The following is a 17,852-nucleotide window of genomic DNA, read 5'->3' as shown; positions in this document are numbered from 1 at the left end:
GTGTGCTGGGGAATACTGACCATCAACACCAAAACTGGTTTTTAGCAGAGGTCAATAGAGGTTGAAGGTCAATACATTGATATGCTCAAAGAAGCTCACAGAAAATCCTGTTAGCAACTGAACGGGCTCCTAGCTGCTGTGGTCATTATGAAAAGCATTTCTGACCAGCACATATTCCACAAGAGAGCATTTCTCTTAATTTTAGTGTAACCACTCTAAAAAGGGCAAGCCTGCTGATTTTTCCCACTGGAGATAAGGTTATAAAGAAGCCAATTAAAAATCACAACAGCAGCTAATGAAGGCACAACACTATTGTCTAGTGTGTACACACAAATAATTGTCTCTTTGCTATATTATAACAGTTCAAATTTAATGTAGAGCAGGTTGAAAAACGATAGTAGGTCTCCAAGAATTTCAGTAAAGATAAATAAACATGCATTGTATTTGAAACAGATATGAGTATGCAGATATCTTATTTAAGACACTCTGAGATGAAAGCAGCGTTTCTTCCTCTCAGTACAGCGTGTCAGCGGAACCTTCTCTCGCAGAGAAGCACCCAGAAGAGACAACAGACCCAGGTTGTTCAAGCACCAGGGAATCACCCCACACTAAAAGCTGCCTTGGGAAAGCTGTGAAGGGCTTTGGAGAGTCCCACAAGACTTGCCTGTCTGTACGCTCAGATGCAACACAGGCAAGTAAGATTATGGCATGGGGAGATAGTAGCACAACACTGCTACTTTTGTATTTAAATGCTTTCTAAATAATTATTGTTGTGCAATCCCTAAGGGATCCAAAAGCCACATATGCATTTTATAGATAAGGTATGCAAAAAGCATTTGACTGCCATAGCAAGTACAGCCACCTGACAACAGTCAGTCTGCACTACAGCTGGCAGTGACCCTCGGATCACATCTTACCTACACAGACCTGCTCTCCTCTCTGGTGTAGGAACAGCAATTTCATGAGCACAACTGTGTTCTACAGATCCCCACCAACCCTGATCCCTGGGACATTTGATCAGCAATGCTGGTATTTTGGTGGAGGTTAAAGACAGCCTTCATAAATACAACAGGTAGAAAAGAAGGAAGACGTTTAATTGGAGATGTAGGATGTAGTTTTTGTTTGAATAGAAGTTTCTAGTAACTCTGTTAGAGTCACAGTGCTTCAGTTTGCTTCTTTGCCACTGTGTGGGAGGCTTTGAAAATGCAGAGCTTACTCATCTTCACGGGACTGATAAAAAGACACCTAGGCAACAAAGCTTAAGGGAAATAAAATGCCCAGAGTAAACTGTTGCATGGACGGCACAGTTCACGAGAGGTGGAAAGGGACAGTTTCTAATCTTTTGGTGACTGGCTCAGAGCAGGCATGTCCTCCACTAGCCATCTGGGCTGGTGTACAGTACGTGGTTTTACTGGCCTGGGTTCACACGTGGGGAGTGGGGGAAGGCAGGTAACTTAAAATGAAGCTAGCAACCAAAACTGGCACCAGTCAGTGCCTGGCTGGTCTCCTCACTAACAGTGGAATAGCAGAAGTCCAGAAAGGACTCTTCAGGGCTACATCAGCGGTGGTTTGCACCAACAGCTTTCTTTCTCAAAATAAAAACAGGGCTTCACGCTCCAAAATCACCAATACAACACCTTCCCTTGGACCAGGGCTTTTAAAAGTGATACCGTGATGGTTCTGAAACACTTGCAGATGCTTGATCAGAAGTGCTGACTGTGAAACTATGGGGCATGGGAAAGTAAGACTTAAGATACGACTGGGTACCTGTAAGACCAGAGGAGTATAGTCATTTAGCCCCGCTGCTGCAGGTGCTTATCATATTCCAGAAAAAACGATGTCAGGAACCACATCTGCCATCTTGGTAAGTGATCTAGTTACATAGCAGTCAAAAAGAACAGAGTATTGACATTTAACAGGGAAAAACAAAGATTAAAATCAAAATAATTGGTATAAAATGGCATCTAGAAGAAGAAAAATCAAAGAGGAAACACTGCTCCAATGACTTTGTTTTTTAAATGAAAACAAGTAAATGGATGTATTTAATCTCCTGACATAAGAGGAAAATGATGCATAAGACTTCTTCCCCCATAAACAAACTCAATATAAGTGGATAAAATCCTAGACCCCACACCTTCTTGTAACACTTAAATGTACTTGAAAGAATTGGTAAGAGAGGCAATTTCATTATTTGACTGATTTTTTCCTCTTCTCCAGTCTGCCAGTTCTTCTGTGTTATACAAAACTCAGATTCAAGTTTGCCTAACTTTAAAAGTCACACAGCCGTGTCCCTAGCTGAAGGCTATTTCAGTTAAGGAGGGTTGCAAGTTGAAGGTGCAAAAGCTATGTGTTTGTTCTTCTTCTAGAAAAGAAGCTCCCATAGAGGGACTGCAGCAGACGAGCTATCAATTAATCCCTCTTTGTAGACAAAGTTCTAAGTGTGAAGGTGAGAATTATTGAGTCATCCCTCTCAGGGCTGAAAACCCTAGTTTGATTCTGGAATAATTAAGTTCCCTCTTCACAAACACAGAAAGAGAACAAGCAAAACAGCAGAAGTGAAGGAAAAAAAACCGTGCATGCTACCACAAAGCTTAACATGCACAAATTCCTGTGCCATTTTTTAACTGTCAAGTCTTAATTAAAATACTACATTTCTCTGACTCATGGTGCTGTAGGATGCATGTACATTATTCACATGAATATTAATCTCTTCCCAGGTAGGAGGCTGAATTGCTCAGGGGATTTATAATCACATCACATATGGAAACTTCTTGGGTGTCTGTCTTTTTTTTCCTTTTCTTTCTTTCAAATTCCAGCCAGTTCATTAACAATTGAGAGTCATGAGAACGGTTTCAGTAGTCTATGTGAGAGGAATCCAGCAGTTCGGATCGGTGAACTGGAGCTCCATGCGTATTAATGAAATGACATTGTGCATTGAGGAAGGGGAACTTGGAGAAGAGCTGGAGACATCACTTTGAACATTAGGGACATAAGCAGCTGCTCTAAGCGCTGGAACAAAAGAAGAGGATAGTCCTCTTGAAAGCTTCTAGGTAATGATAGAAGATGGGAAGATGTTAATAGGGTGATCAGAGAAATGAGACATATAACTACCAACAGAACCACCTGGTTAGACTTTCATCGCAGGGACCTTTCAAATCCTGATACTTACCCAGATAGTCTGTATTCGTACCACTGACTTTCAAACAAGATCTAGGAACGAGCTGATGGTGATGCACCAGGTGCAGAAAGCAACGAGCATAGATGCTCCTCTAGATTTGAGCAAGAGTACAGAGAGAAACGGGGATGTAAATGCATCTGAGAAAACTGTGACAGTCTTCCTGGTATCTTGGAAGGAAAGGAATTAGGTAAGCTAGAAAAACAATATGTAATCCAAGAACACAGACTAATAAAAACCTCAGAAAATCAGTGGCTAGAGCTCATGAGAAACAGGCTTAAAGGACCAGGAGTTCAGGAAGCTGTTAACAGTTAATGAAACAGCATTAACAAACAAGAATCACAAGCTATCCCAGTGAAGAGGAAGGAAAGGACATACAATGAGAGACCTGTCCAAAAAAATCACAAGCTCTTCAGAGCGCTTGAACCTCGAACTACAGATATCTTCTTGATAAAGTTTTTAAGGACAAGGATGATTGCACAGGAAAGAAATCAAAAGGCCAAAGCACAAAATTAAACTCCTAGCAGTGAACATACAATATAACAAAAAATGGCTGCTGCTCACAGGATGACAAAACCATCATCAGGTGGCATTAAGAAGGCTGGAACATTTGACACCTTAATTGCTTCAGGTATTCACTGACAGGGACAACTGCAGCCTGGCAGCTGACAGAATTATTATTGCTTTTTAAAAAAGGGGGGAAAAAAGTTTAGCACATTATAAAAACTAGCCTGCAGTAAAGGAAAACAAATTTGAAAGCAAACAGATAAGGTAGTTATTTCTAAGTCAGCTGGCCCTGATAAATCTTCATCCTCAGGTACTAGGTTACAACACTGACAATCACAAGGCACTAAGAACTTGAAAAACAGGCAATGTACTTGAAGATCTGAAAAGGGTAAAGCAAGCATTTATCCTTAAAAAATAGGAAGAGGAGAACTTGGATAATTATGAAAGTGCTAACTTGACTTCCCCCCCCTGCTCCTGGGAATTGAAGACTGGAACAAATAATCAAATTATTTGCAAATCTTCTAAAACATAAAAAGGAGAGAAATAATATGGTTTCATCAAGAGTAGAAGTGTGTCAAATGCATTTAACTTCCTTCTATGACAAGGTAGATTAGTCTTGGGGGTAGAAGAACAGCAGAAGTTTTATATCCTGAGGTCGGGATGAAACTGCTAAAACAGATGCAAACACACTGGAAAAAATTATACTCCGAGTACTCAAACTCAAAGAATGTATCAAGCAGGGTCCCTCAGGCAGCTCTGGTAGCACACAGCCTGGCAGCTTGGGTACTACACAACTCTTTCACATACAACGTGAAGGATTTGTAGGCATAACAGATTAGGAAGAGACAGACAGCAATGTGCTCAAGGAGTGAAAAAAACCAATTCTGTAAGAACAAGTGCAAAGCCATATTCAGCTGTAATCCAACACAAATTAGGCTAGGGAACAACTGACAAAGCACTTCTTCAGAAGGAACCTCAGCTCTGGAAAGGATAACAGGCTAACTATGCATCAGTGTTAGCCTGCGATAAAAAGGCACCACCACAGCAGGATACCTGATATCTTGGGATATCAGGATCACAGCCTGGGGAACAAAGTCTTCGTTGCTCCATCGTGCACATGAGCAGTCTCTCAGCTGGGTTTCTACATTCAGCTTTGGACACTGCACTTCAGGAAAAACAAAGAAAGGAAAAATGAAAAAAAAAAAAAATGACAGCCTGATTAAGGAGTGCCTAAAAAAAACTCACAAGAAAAGGCTAAAAGTAAAAGGGTCATTTAGTGAACATGAGAAGAGCGAGTGGGGCTTTGTCCTCTCTTTACAGTAGCCCTTCACTGTCCCAGAGAGGAAGGGAATCAGTTCTGCTCCTTTACTTCTTGTCCCAATCATGGGAAATGGATATGTATGGCACAAGAGAGATCTAGAGCAGAGGTTAGGAAAAGCCTTCAGACAGTAAAGACAGCTAAGCCCTGGAGCAGGCTGCTGGAAAGCTCTCTCTTACGTTTTTTGTTGGAATCAGTAGTTGTTAGGAGCAGCCAAGGCAAAGCAAACGATGACATTTTGCTATTCGCAATGGGAAGGCACACCAAAGTTCAAGGAGCTGCGTGCTAGTGAGGTTCCTCAGGCTGCTCCACGAGGCAACAGGCACAATGAACCACACTTGAAGTGTTTTTACACAAATGCACGCAGCCTGAGGAACAAGCAGGAGGAGCTAGATGCCTTGGCCCAGTCCCAGAGATACGATGTCATAGGCATAAGCGAAACCTGGTGGGACGAGTCCTGTGACTGGTGTGCCCTGATGGATGGCTACAGGCTCTTCAGGAGGGACAGGCAGGGCAGGCGAGGCAGCGGGGTGGCACTGTGTGCAGTGGAGGGGCTGGAATGCATGGAGCTAGCAGTTGGCAATGGCACAGCTGAGAGCCTCTGGGTAAGGATTAAGGGACAGACAAATAAAGCAGATGTCATGGTGGGAGTCTACTATAGGCCACCCAGCCACGATGATGACATGGATGAGTTATTCTTTAAGAAACTAATGGATGCTTCCAAGTCATCTGCCCTTGTCTTTATAGGGGACTTCAACTTGCCAGATGTCACCTGGAAATACCACACAGCTGGTACAAGCAGGTCCAGAAGATTCTTAAAGCATCTGGATGATACCTTCTTGATACAAGTACTAAGAGCACCAACCAGGAAAGGTGCCTTCCTCGACCTGCTGCTTCCCAACTGAGAGGGTCTCGTGGGTGAAGTGGCCATTGGTGGCTGCCTTGGCCACAGCAACCACAAAGCAGTCAAATTTACAATCTGTGGTAACAGGAGGAAAACTGCCAGCAAGACCTCGACTCTGGAGGTGAGCAGAGCTGACTTCAGGCTGCCCAGGGAACTACTTAGGAAGGTCCTCTGCGAAAAAAATTCTGAAGCTGCTGGGGTCCATCAGTGCTCGTCACTTTCTAAGTACCACCTCCTAAGAGCACAGGAGCAGGCAATTCCAAAATGTCGGAAGTCAAGCAGGCGAGGTAGAAGGCCGGTTTGGCTGAGCAGGGATCTTATGCTAGAACTAAGACGAAAAAAGAAAATGTATGGCCACTGGAAGCAAGGTCAGGCAACCTGGGAGGACTACAGGGATGCCGTTCGCCACCGTAGGGAGGAAAGACGCACGGCCAAAGCTCAACTAGAGCTGAAGCTGGCCAGTACTGTGAAGGACAATAAAAAGGGGTTTTTTAAGTATGTAGATAGCAAAAGGCAGGCCAGAAATAACATTGGCCCGTTACTTGATGAGCACGGTCACCTCACAAACAGGGACAGAAGGAAAGCAGAGACATTTAGTGCTTTCTTCGCCTCGGTCTTCAACACCGATGATGGCCTCTGGGACCCCCTCTAGCTCTGGGCTAGAGAACCATGACTATGAGAATGACAGACTCCCAACCAACCCCAAACTTGTGCAGGATTTGCTGCTCCAGCTGGGTCCCTGTAAGTCAGTGGGGCCTGGTGGGATTCATCCGAGGGTGCTTAGAGAGCTGGCTGATGTCATAGCGAGACCTCTCTCAATGATTTTTCAATGCTCTTGGGAATCTGGAGAGGTCCCAGTTGACTGGAAGCTGGCAAACGTTGTCCCAGTCTTCAAGAAGGGCAACAGGGATGGCCCCGCTAACTACAGGCCTGTCAGTCTCTCCTCTGTGCCTGGCAAAATCATGGAGAAGATTATTCTGGGAGGTATTGAAAAACACCTGAAAGACAAAGCAGTCATTGGCCCCAGCCAGCACGGGGTCACCAGGGGAAAGTCCTCCTTAACAAACTTGATGTCCTTCTACGACAAGGTAACCCACCTAGCTGGCCAAAGGAAGCCAGTCGATGTAATCTTTTGGGACTTCGGTAAAGCCTTTGATACTGTTTCTCACAGTATCCTCCTGGACAAAATGTCCAGCATACAGCTGGATAAACACAGAATGCAATGGGTGAGCCATTGGCAGGCGGGTCGGGCTTAAAGGCTTACAGTAAATGGGGTCACATCGCGCTGGCGACCAGTCATTAGCGGGGCTCCGCAGGGATCCGTCTTAGGGCCAGTGCTCTTCAATATCTTCATAAAGGACTTGGATGCAGGACTTGAAGGTTTGTTATCAAAGTTTACCGATGACACAAAATTGGGAGGAGCTGTTGACGCTCTCGAGGGCAGAGAGGCCCTGCAAAGAGATCTGGACAAATTAGAGAGCTGGGCAATCACCAACCGGATGAAGTTTAGCAAGGGCAAGTGCCGGATTTTGCACCTGGGACGTGGCAACCCTGGATGTACCTACAGACTGGGGAAGGAGAGGCTGGAGAGCCGCCCCGCAGAGAGGGAGCTGGGGGTTCTGGTCAACGGCAAGTTGAACATGAGCCAAGAGCGTGCCCTGGCAGCCAGGAGGGCCAACCGTGTCCTGGGGTGCATCAAGCACTGTATTGCTGGCCGGTCGAGGGAGGGGATTGTCCCACTCTACTCTGCCCTGGTGCGGCCTCACCTTGAGCACTGTGTGCAGTTTTGGGCGCCACAGTACAAAAAGGATACAAAGCTACTGGAGAGTGTCCAGAGGAGAGCCACAAAGACGGTGAAGGGATTGGAGGGAAGCCGCACGAGGAGCGGCTGAAGTCACTTGGTCAGTTCAGCCTGGAGAAGAGGAGACTGAGGGGAGACCTCATCGCGGTCTACAGCTTCCTCATGAGGGAAGGAGGAGGGGCAGGCGCTGATCTCTTCTCCCTGGCGACCAGTGACAGGACCCGAGGGAACACCAGGAAGATGTTCCGGGGGGGTTAGGTTGGGCATTAGGAAAAGGTTCTGCACCCAGAGGGTGGTGGAGCGCTGGGACAGGCTCCCCCAGGAGGTAGTCATGGTGCCGAGCCTGACAACATTTAAGCAGCATTTGGACAACGCCCTCAGACACATGGTGTGAATTTTGGGGCTGTCCTGTGCAGGGACAGGAGTTGGACTCGATGATCCTTGTGGGTCCCTTCCAACTCAGGACATTCTGTGATTCTATTGTAACTAAACCAGTGTTTCTGTAACAGTTATCTCAAAGCAGGTCTTCCTTCCAGATCAGCAGAAACACAAAGACTGATGCTGAACCACCTCATGGACCTTGTACTCTCTCAGAAAAAAAAAAAAAAAAAAAAAAAAAAAAAAAAAAAGAGATATCCAGGCAGAAGCATTAGAAGCATCACTGAACCTCTTGTCCCTTCTAGTATGTTTGTGCACTTGTTTTCCATAAGGCACAGAACTAAACTGTTTTGCTTGCATGCTCTACAAAACCACAACAGAAGTTCCTTTTCTTCTTAGATACTAATGGTATTCTTAAATTTCACTTTCTGTGTCATGTTGACAGCTTCAACCAGATTCCCTTCTGCTCAGAAGTGAAGTAACAGTAATTGTTAGATGGGAAAGAGTTTACAATCCAGATAAGCCATGGGAAAAACTACTTCTGCTATGGCACTTCAGATACCTCCCCAGACACAAAAAAAAAAGAAAAAAAAAATTGTTTTCCTAAAGATTTGCAACAAATCCAGAAGAGAAAGAAAAGTCCTGTTACTGATAGACACTGTAAAATAATTTCTTATAAAAACAAAACAAGAGACCTACAGAAGAAAGTAGTATTTCTAAATAAAATACATTAACTCTGCACTTTGGGTAGTAGGCAGTAGTTTTATCATCTATAGAATATGAACACCATATGTTATCTTTCTGTGGGCATACAGATGGATGAAAGCATAAGACTTTTTTTGAAAAAACAACAACTTTCTGGGCCTTAATCGCTGTTTTCTAAAACAAGAGTGTTTATACTGTTGAAGAAAATGTCACAACCTTTTCCTTTTGACTTCCCAAATCAAGATTATTTATTTTTAAATCTTACTTTCATGAGATGGAAATACCAAGACTTATTATACACCCACTTTCAATTAGTATATATAAAAATATTTGATGTAAAGTTTCCCAAGGAACATTTTCACACGACAAATAATACAGATAACTCCTACTAAGCTAACAACCTCTCCTCAAGTTGCCTTCAGAAAAAGTCTTCATTTCGAACAGTTTAACACAAACCATTTAGCCCCAGACATTATTATTACTATTTACAAATTCAGAGCTAATTTCTCTGCTTCTGCATCTTTTCTTATGTTCATCTCTAGTTCCACACAAGAATGTTCAAAATGTTTGGTAGAATTAGATAGCTCCAAGACCATCACAACATGCTGCAGTCCTATACAATACATTTGATTAAATTTTTGTCTGCAAAACAACAAAACTGTAGGACGTGTCTTACAAGGAAGAAGAAATGACACTTTCAGCCACAGATCTAAAACCCAGGTAGCACAGAGAAGGAGTGAAGCAATACTCCACCCTACCTCTTGAAGCCGCAGTCGAACTTTGCTAATGGCTCTAATCCAATGGGCTCTTCCTGGAGGGAATGGTGGTGGCTCGTTGTCACCATGGTAGCTTAAAGGCAAGAAACAGAAAATCACTATATGAAAAACACGCAGCTGTAGCATTAAAGATTCAATGTTACACAATGCAATCACAGCTTCAGCTCTGTAAGCTGAAGTAACCAACAGGCTCCGGTCAACACAGCCCTGCACGCGCCCTGGGAAGTGAGAGGCTAAAGCAGAGGTTTCCTTATACGAAGGAACTGTCTTGGAAACTGATGAGCTGAAAGATATAAGCTAGGATACAATCCAGCCGCAGGAGTACGATGATGTTGATCAGAACATCAGGAAATCAGTCCAAGATACCTAATCAAGCCAGTTCAACACGTTGGTATCATAACTGCACACACAAAGAGGCAGATGGAAGATTTTCCATCACCATGTCTGTTGCAGGTCCCTTCTAACCACTGCCTCTTCCTACTCACCCCTTCTGCTACGAATTTACAGCCCCTCTTCAGTGGAAACACTGGCAACAGGGCTCAGCTGTGTTTTTCCTCATTCGTTGCACCTTTCTCACTCCACCCCTTCCTACAGCTTTTCAACAGGGCATGTGCATCTGGCACAAATGCTCCACCTCGCTGCCCCACAGCACGTTTCACACTCTCTGACCACAGGATACATTGGGCCTTTGGTTGCATTCCTTCTTTTGTATGATGCTGAGGTGTATCACTGAAAAAAACATCTTCTCCTGTCTGCAAAGCACCCCGCACTGCTGACGGTACGAAAAACCCATATCTGAAAGCAATGTGCATCCATGCTACACATCTAGCTCAGGTGCAAGTCTAAGGATCAATGTTCAGAGCTCAGTTCCATGCATATTCCATGGAGACAGGAAAGCACTGCCAGAAAGTGGAGAGAAAGGGAGCCAGTGATGCCGGAGTATCCAAGTTAGATGCCTAAATTAGCCTGAAATAGACTATGTGAATAACCTTCCCTGTGAACAAATGTAGGCCAGCCATTCTGGGACAAGACTCCTGCTGCTCTGTAAGGAGAAGAGGAAAGTGAGTCAGAGTTTAAAAACAGTTTAACACTTTTTCTAGTCTTGTTTTCCTTTTTTACATCTTTAGTTTAAGGGTTGCCTACACATGAACTGCTGTGGTTAATTCTCTCATAAAAGCACAGTGACACCAGCTGTACCATCCAAAAGGTACTGACAGGCAGACATCTTTCCATGGATCTAACTCAACTAGATGAAAACAATCCCTCATACTTATGAAAGTATAACCATATTCACAGTAGGGGCTGCAATGACTTGATTACCTCAAGGAAAAAAAGTCACTCCCAAAGTTAAGTAGTGAAATTTTAAATTCCTGTAAGACCTGTACAAAACCCAGCACATTACTCCCCCAAACTTAGCTGAAATACTTTTGAAGACTGTTTTCAATGCTGCTGACAGCTTGGAAAGCCCAAGTGCAAGGACAAGAAAAGCTGCCACAGTGAGTCAGAGCAACATGTCTATTCATATTGTAATTCTACACCCTACAACTACATAAACACTAATTGTGGTAGCCTACTACACAAGAAAGGAACTAGTACAGCTCTAACCATGACTACATGTAGTTCTTCGTTGCTCACACGTAAGCTTGATCACACATGAGCAATGGAAGCAGCTATCTTTGGGCCAGACTACATTCATCAAACCACAAACAGAAAATACAGCAAATGAGTTTCAAGGCACTAGCAGACGTTCCTCTTTACATACATAGCAAACATAGTTTAAGCTTAGCCAATGTCTCATAAATAACTGGTCCTGCACATAAAGATGTTTCACAGATCAGCAACATCAAGGTAGTTGTTAGAGAAGGCTGCAAGAACAATGTACATAATTTGCCCCAGGAAATAGCAGAGAGTGGAATCGCCTTTGAATTGGTTGAAAAGAACTCAGTAATAGTTTCACCTACCTCACTTGGGCTCCTGCATCAACATCCTTGGGCTTCTCCAGTTCCAGAGGTAACTTAACTGCAGAATGGTCTGCACGTTTCTCCTCTGTCTCGCAGGCCTTCTCCTCCTCTCCTTTGCTGCGAGGCTGCTCTTGCTCCTTGAGCCACGCCTGACCATCCTTCTGGTAGCTGCCCGAACTGTGGCAGGAATGATTCGACCCTCTTTCCTGGTGATCATCTTCTTGCTCAGAGCCATGGGCACTTTCATGGGAATGGTCCAGCTCACTTAGGTGAGAGCTTCCCTGGCTGACATTACAAGAGGAGCCATATCTACTACTGCCAGCAGGACTATGAGAGAATAAGAAAGTCCATCAGAAAAAAACAGTGGCTTGGAGAAACGCAAAGCAATCTGCAGATCTAACAAACTGAGCGGGACACTAAATATTACTGAAAAGACACGTTATGAAATTATATTTAACTATTATGCTCCCTGAACTAGACCTAGACTTCTGAACCTCAAAACTTTGGTAGGCATTAGAATACTTCATACACAGCCTACCAGTATATAGACCAGTGTATAGTATATGAGTTACAACAGCCTTTCTAGTGCCAGCTGACTACTTCTTCACCTTACCTCAGCTAGAAACTGCCAGTGAAGATATTCTAATAACTAGACAGGAGTAAGAATGGAAACATAGCAATTCAGAGTGGAAGTGTTTCTGTCTTCTGCAGTTTCACTGCAGCTACGGTCTTTACCGTGACCATTTAAGCTGATTGTTGTTAAGAAGTACAGTTAACTTGAAGTTAACTTTATTTTTATATATATTATACATTTATGATAAAGTACATTGCAGTCAAGATTAAGGTTGTCAAGACTATCAACTTAAAACCTTTCACAAAAGTAGAGCAACTGTTCAAAGGGAAGCCACGTCTCATTCCAATAGACCTTTTCCAAGACTTTAATTTATATAAAGAAACAATGCCACTGGGGCATGATCTCTGTGATTCAAGACACCACTTCCAGGACTGAACTCCTAGAATCCTCACACAAAATACAGTGGATGGAAATTTCTCATGCAGTCAGGAAAACTACAGCCAAGAATTAAGCAGCACTAACGATGCTCTCACTTGCACACTTAGGAGAATTTGAAGCCAGACAGGAAGTTTTGGGAGTGCAGTGTTGCAACTGTACGATCAGAGGCACAAGTTTCACTTACATCACACAGAGATACAAGTTTAGCGAGTCTCTGTTTTGATTTTTGAGGGCAACTGCAACTTAACACATCCACAGGACTGAATACAGATGCACAAAATACCGATACCTTCCTCTAGTGGCTTTCCTAACTGCATGAAATAACCTTTGCAGAGATTTTAGGAAGAGCAAGCATTAGAATACCTTCACTGATATCTCTGATAATGTTTGAAAATCTTCAATAACGTGAAATGAACCTAATTAGTTCTATAATATATCAGCAGTAAGTTAAATATCTCTCTAAAATTAAAAGCCTTTACCTTGCATTTTGAAAATAAAATGCTCATTCCTTCCAATACATTCTACCCACTGTTACTTTTTTCTTAGCAAATACAACATAATTATCACTAAACATGAAAGCAAAGTGAATTGTATGCAGCAGAATTAACGCACAAGGGGTATAACTTCTGAAAGGCTAATGAAATCAGCAGTAAAAGCATCTCATTCAGTGGGACACAGTATAAGAACATGGGAAATACAATTACACTGACAGAAAAGAGTGGAAAAAAGTGAGAAAATGGTCTAAGGGCTTGTACGTGACTAGTGACTGCAGTTTGCCACGTCCTCTGTGACAGCCATCAGTAATACTACAAACACTTGACAACAAATAGGGGATGGACTGAGCTACAAACATCAGACACCAAGGCCACTATCTACTGCTGCAGTATTGCATTATAAATGGTCAAAAACTTCAAACCATTTATTATGCCTCATTTGTAACTAGCCTTTTCTCATTCAGTTGTTCCACGCTATTCAGATCTGTAGCCTGTGTGTTAGGATGAAGCACTGCCCCGTTAGGAGCAGAATCAAGCTCAGTTTCTTTCAGTTCAGGCTCATCTGGTGCGCGCTCTTCTGCCTGATCTTCTTTCTGCAATTCACCTGAAATCACGCTCTGTTGATCTTCTGACTCTTTATTAAACTTGTCTCCCAGCTCTTTGTGGGATGCATCATCAACAGCGCTCGCACCAGATGGTTCTTCAGAAAGTTCATTGTCTACAGTGTCAGGCTGCTTTGAAGACAAGTTTACTTCTATATTTGCATCAGTCAGTTGATCTGAGACTGCAGATTTTGAGTTTTCATCTGAACTGACTGTTCCTAACACCTTGTCATCTGGTTTTGACAAAGCCTGTGGTGGTACATGTGGTTCCCTTTTGGCAGAGGTCTCCCTGTTGTCTTTTTGCCAGGGAAAGGAGAAGTCTAGCTTTTTCCCAAATACTGCTCCTTGGGCACTCTCTGGCTTACTCACCTTTTCTTCACTACCTCCTTCAAACAGAGTCGAAGAAAGTTTCTTAAAGCTGGACATGAGGCCCTGATCTGCTACTGCTTTATTAACAGAAGGTGGCTGCTGAGAGAAGAATGACCCAAATGGCTTTCCACTGTCAGCAGATGACATAAAGCTAAATTTTGGCAAACTGGGCATGCTTGGTATTTCAAAAACTGTTTTACTACTGTTTGCATCTGGAGGAACATTATCAGGTTTACCCTGTCTCTTTAAGTCACATTTGGAAGCAATCCCTTCTGCAGGCACCTCATCAATCACTAAATGTTTCTCCTGTTCAACAGTTTGCTGTTGTACCTCGCTTGTCTTCTCTTCACCCAGCTGGAGCAGGTGAGCACTGGGCTCATCAGCTGGAGCTGTGGGTTCTCTATCATTACTACTGATCATGTCCTGCTGATCGATACCAGCATTGGCCTGATGCCCTGTAACAGCAGGCTCTGATTCAAGTGTAGCACTCTCATTCAACTGGGAAAGGTTTGTGTCTGCCTCAGTAGCTGGGGCTTCGTTTTCCAGTTCAAGCCCATCAGAAGAGCCAGTCTGAAGGATGTCAACAGCTGCCTTGTCTGTAGAAGCAGCTTGTTCCTCTGTTACATGTGAAGACCCCACATCTGGTTGGCACATGTCTACATCAGTCTGGTCAGTGGCCTCAGCCTGCACTGTATCAACTGCATTACTGAGATCAGGCTGCCATGGCTTAGTATCTGCCATCTCAGAGGGCTGTGCATCGTTATCCAACCGCAGAACCTCGAGGGCTTGATTTTCACTAGAGACTGCTGTTTCTGGACTGATCCTCAAAGGTTCCTCTTTACAGGTTTCTGAGTTCCTATTTTCCTCAGTTTCTGTTTTCATAGGAGACTCCTTTGTGGAGTTCTCTTCTGCTGAAACAGGTAATATATCCTCCTTCAGAGAGCTCCTGACATCTCTTTTAGACTCTCTGGCTGCAGATGTATTTTCTGTCTCCCTAGAGTCTCTTGCTGGAACAGACCCAGTGACATCTTTCACACTACTGCTTTGAGGTTTAGGGGTGGATTTTGGAGGCATCTCTTTTGGAGATTCTTTTGGACCTTTGAAGATGTCAAAGAGATCATTTGTGAAAGCTGGTCCTGGGCCACTTGGGAGGGATGAGAAACCAAAGAAAGAGGAGCTTTTCTTCTGTGCAGTAGGAGGTGCAGTAGCTTGAGGTTGGGAAAAGAAACCAGATAATGTTTTGGGCGGTTTCATTTTTGTCATGAAACTTGAAAACATTTCAACTGAGGAATCCAGTACCGATTTATCACTCTCAGATTCTTTAGGTTTGTTTTGCAAATTAGATGCCTCTGGCATTTTAGAAGGAGAGCGTAGCTTTTGTGCCTGTTGTAACCTATCACCAAGTGTTTGTTCGGGTAATTTATGTTCTGTTGTTATGTTCTCATGTTGTACATGTACTTCTTCAGAGACTGCTTCATTTTTTACGTTGCTCGTAATATTTAAGTCATTTAGACTCTGGGAATCCTTTTTATCATCTAAGGCCACGCTATAATCTTTATTTTCAGAAGCTTGTTCTTTTGAAGAATAAGGCTCTTCTTTATCAATAGGCAATGTAACACTGTCCATTTTCCCTGTGTTACCCAAAGCATCTTCTTCTGCCCCAAAGGAAACAGTCTGTTGGCCCTGAGAACCCCCCTGCACACCGGGAGTCTGAAGGCAAGGACCAGAAGCAGCTGAATTGGTTACTGCAGCATCATCGGTCTGCAGAAGCTTCTCTAAGTCTCTCTCTTCAGCTACCTCAGCAACACTTTCCACATTTTCCACTGCCAGTGCTTCTGATTTATTTTCTGGGATCGTGAGGTTATTAGACATTTGTTTGCCAGTCACTGCTGCAATAATATCATCCACTTCTTTTTTATTGTCTGCATCTTGTTGCCTGGCAGAACTGCTAATTTTGACACCAGAGTCGGTGGAAATACTTTGCTTCATATACGGCTTAGTGTTCACTGGTTTAGCTGGTTTTGTATTATTCTCCTGTCCTGGAGTGGTTTGTGGCTTTTCATCCAAAAAGGACGTCAAATTGAAGAAGCTAAAGCTAGTACTTCTTTGAGGCATGCTCTTCTCAGCAGATGGACTGCTGGAGAAGAAGGAGGGCAGATGAAACAGCCCCTCTGTTTCTTGCTGCTTCCCACTAGCAGGGGCTGTAGCAGGTGCTGAAGGCTTTGGTTCATCTGATGCAGTGAAGAAGGAGAATATGCTCCTACTGGCTGGCTGTGATTTCGAAGCAGTGATATCAGAAAAGCTGAACGGCAAACTGAAACCCGACTCTTTGGGTGTCTGATCTGGCTTTGGTTTTGCCTGATTAACTGTGCCTCCTAAACGATTTCCTCCTTGCTGCTTTGGTGTAACCGAGGGCACGCTGCTTTGCTGCACAGCTGATGGACTCAACTGGCTTACTTTGGGACCTACTCCCATTGGCTTCTGTGAAGCATTTCCAGGATGCACTTTTTTACTCTCAGGAGACTCCTCCTCAGCTTTTCTGCTTCGTTGTTCCATTGGCACCCTAGGGCTAGGGGAGACCTGCCTCTCCTTTCCTTCTGTTCTCACCCCTTCCTCAGGGGTGGAGGACAGATCTGCCATACTGGTGCTCTGAAGACCTCCAGACTTCTCAGTTTGTTGTCTCGACTCAGCCACAGTTCTGCTATTGGTTTTTGGCAGAGTTGTAGTACTTGGGGTTGGTTGAGAAGACACAGCCTCCACTTTGAAGAGATCTCCAAGGGATCCAAATAATGATGAGATGCTGGAGGTTTCTTTCTGTTCTGGCTGTATCACCTTTTCTGGTTTATCACTTTGACTTTTTTCCAAATCTGATGATGGCTGTGGTGCTTTACTTACTTGTGTTTTAAAGAAGTCAAAAAATCCAGAAGCTTGAGGTTTGTTGGCAGTTGAGCTTGCAGGAGAATCTTCTCCAAGACTGAACAATTTCAGAGCGCTTTTAAATAATGTCTCCTCAGGCTCAGTGGCTGGGTGGCTCTGATTTGGCTGTGACTGATTGGGTTCATTAATATTTGCATGCCCTTCGAGACGCCTGGAAGCTGGTGTTACTTTAACAGGTCTCTCTTCTCGTATGGGCCTGCCATCTGCAGCAGCTTGGCTCAGTTGAGAAGGAGATTTTGTTAATCCTTTCTTTTTAACACAGATGTTTTCATTCTGATTTAATTCTGGCTTTTCACTTCTACCAGCCTCCAAATTAAGTTCTGATGAAGTACTTCTTCTTGGTTCCGATGTAACAGGAAACTTTTGCCCTGCTCGTGCCTCATCTAATTTTCTATTTGGTGCAAGTGATAAAACATCGGGTTTATTTTCAGATGATTTTAACTGTGTGTCTGTTCTCTTCAAGGCAGAGTCTTCTGATGTCTCAGGGTCAGGACCTGAAGACTTTCCAATCAGTCCACCCAAAGCAGAAAAGAGAGAGCTAACCTTGTTCACTGGTGTTTTCTTATCTTCCTCAGTCTTTTTTGCTTCTGCTACTCTTTCAGTCGATGCCACAGTTTCTTCAGCTTTAGGAGTAGACTGAAACAGATGGAAACCAAAGAATCCTGATGACCCACTCCCAGTAGTTGTCACAGGGACAGCCTTATCCAATTCCTTGGTGTTGCCTTCCTTACTCAGCGATTTATCGAAAGCTGCTCTGGAACGTGTTCTGAGATCAAGGGTTAGCAGAGACTCCTCTGAATAATTCAGGATTTCCTTTTCAGGCCTAAAATCTACTTTGAGTTTTTGAAGTTTATAACCTGAGAAGTCTAACGGCTGCTCTCTCTGATAATAAATAGACTCTTCAAACATTTGT

General features: G+C 43.5%; 1 protein-coding gene across 1 annotated transcript in view; it reads right to left on the bottom strand.

Moving 5' to 3' along the window:
* The window catches only part of LOC309602473 (protein unc-13 homolog B), a gene marked incomplete at its 5' end in the record, with an annotated part of 221,394 nt that overhangs the window by 127,310 nt on the left and 76,232 nt on the right, over positions 1-17,852 (bottom strand). Inside the window, 2 exons of the mRNA XM_082336061.1 lie at positions 9,547-9,637; positions 11,526-11,852. Of these exons, the coding sequence (XP_082192187.1) occupies positions 9,547-9,637; positions 11,526-11,852 (418 nt within the window). The remainder of the gene's footprint in view (positions 1-9,546; positions 9,638-11,525; positions 11,853-17,852) is intronic.

Source organism: Platalea leucorodia (assembly GCF_965183815.1).
Source record: "Platalea leucorodia genome assembly, chromosome: Z".
Taxonomy (NCBI): domain Eukaryota; kingdom Metazoa; phylum Chordata; class Aves; order Pelecaniformes; family Threskiornithidae; genus Platalea; species Platalea leucorodia.
The sequence above is the reverse complement of the archived record's forward strand: the minus strand, read 5'-3'. Positions and strand labels throughout refer to the sequence as shown.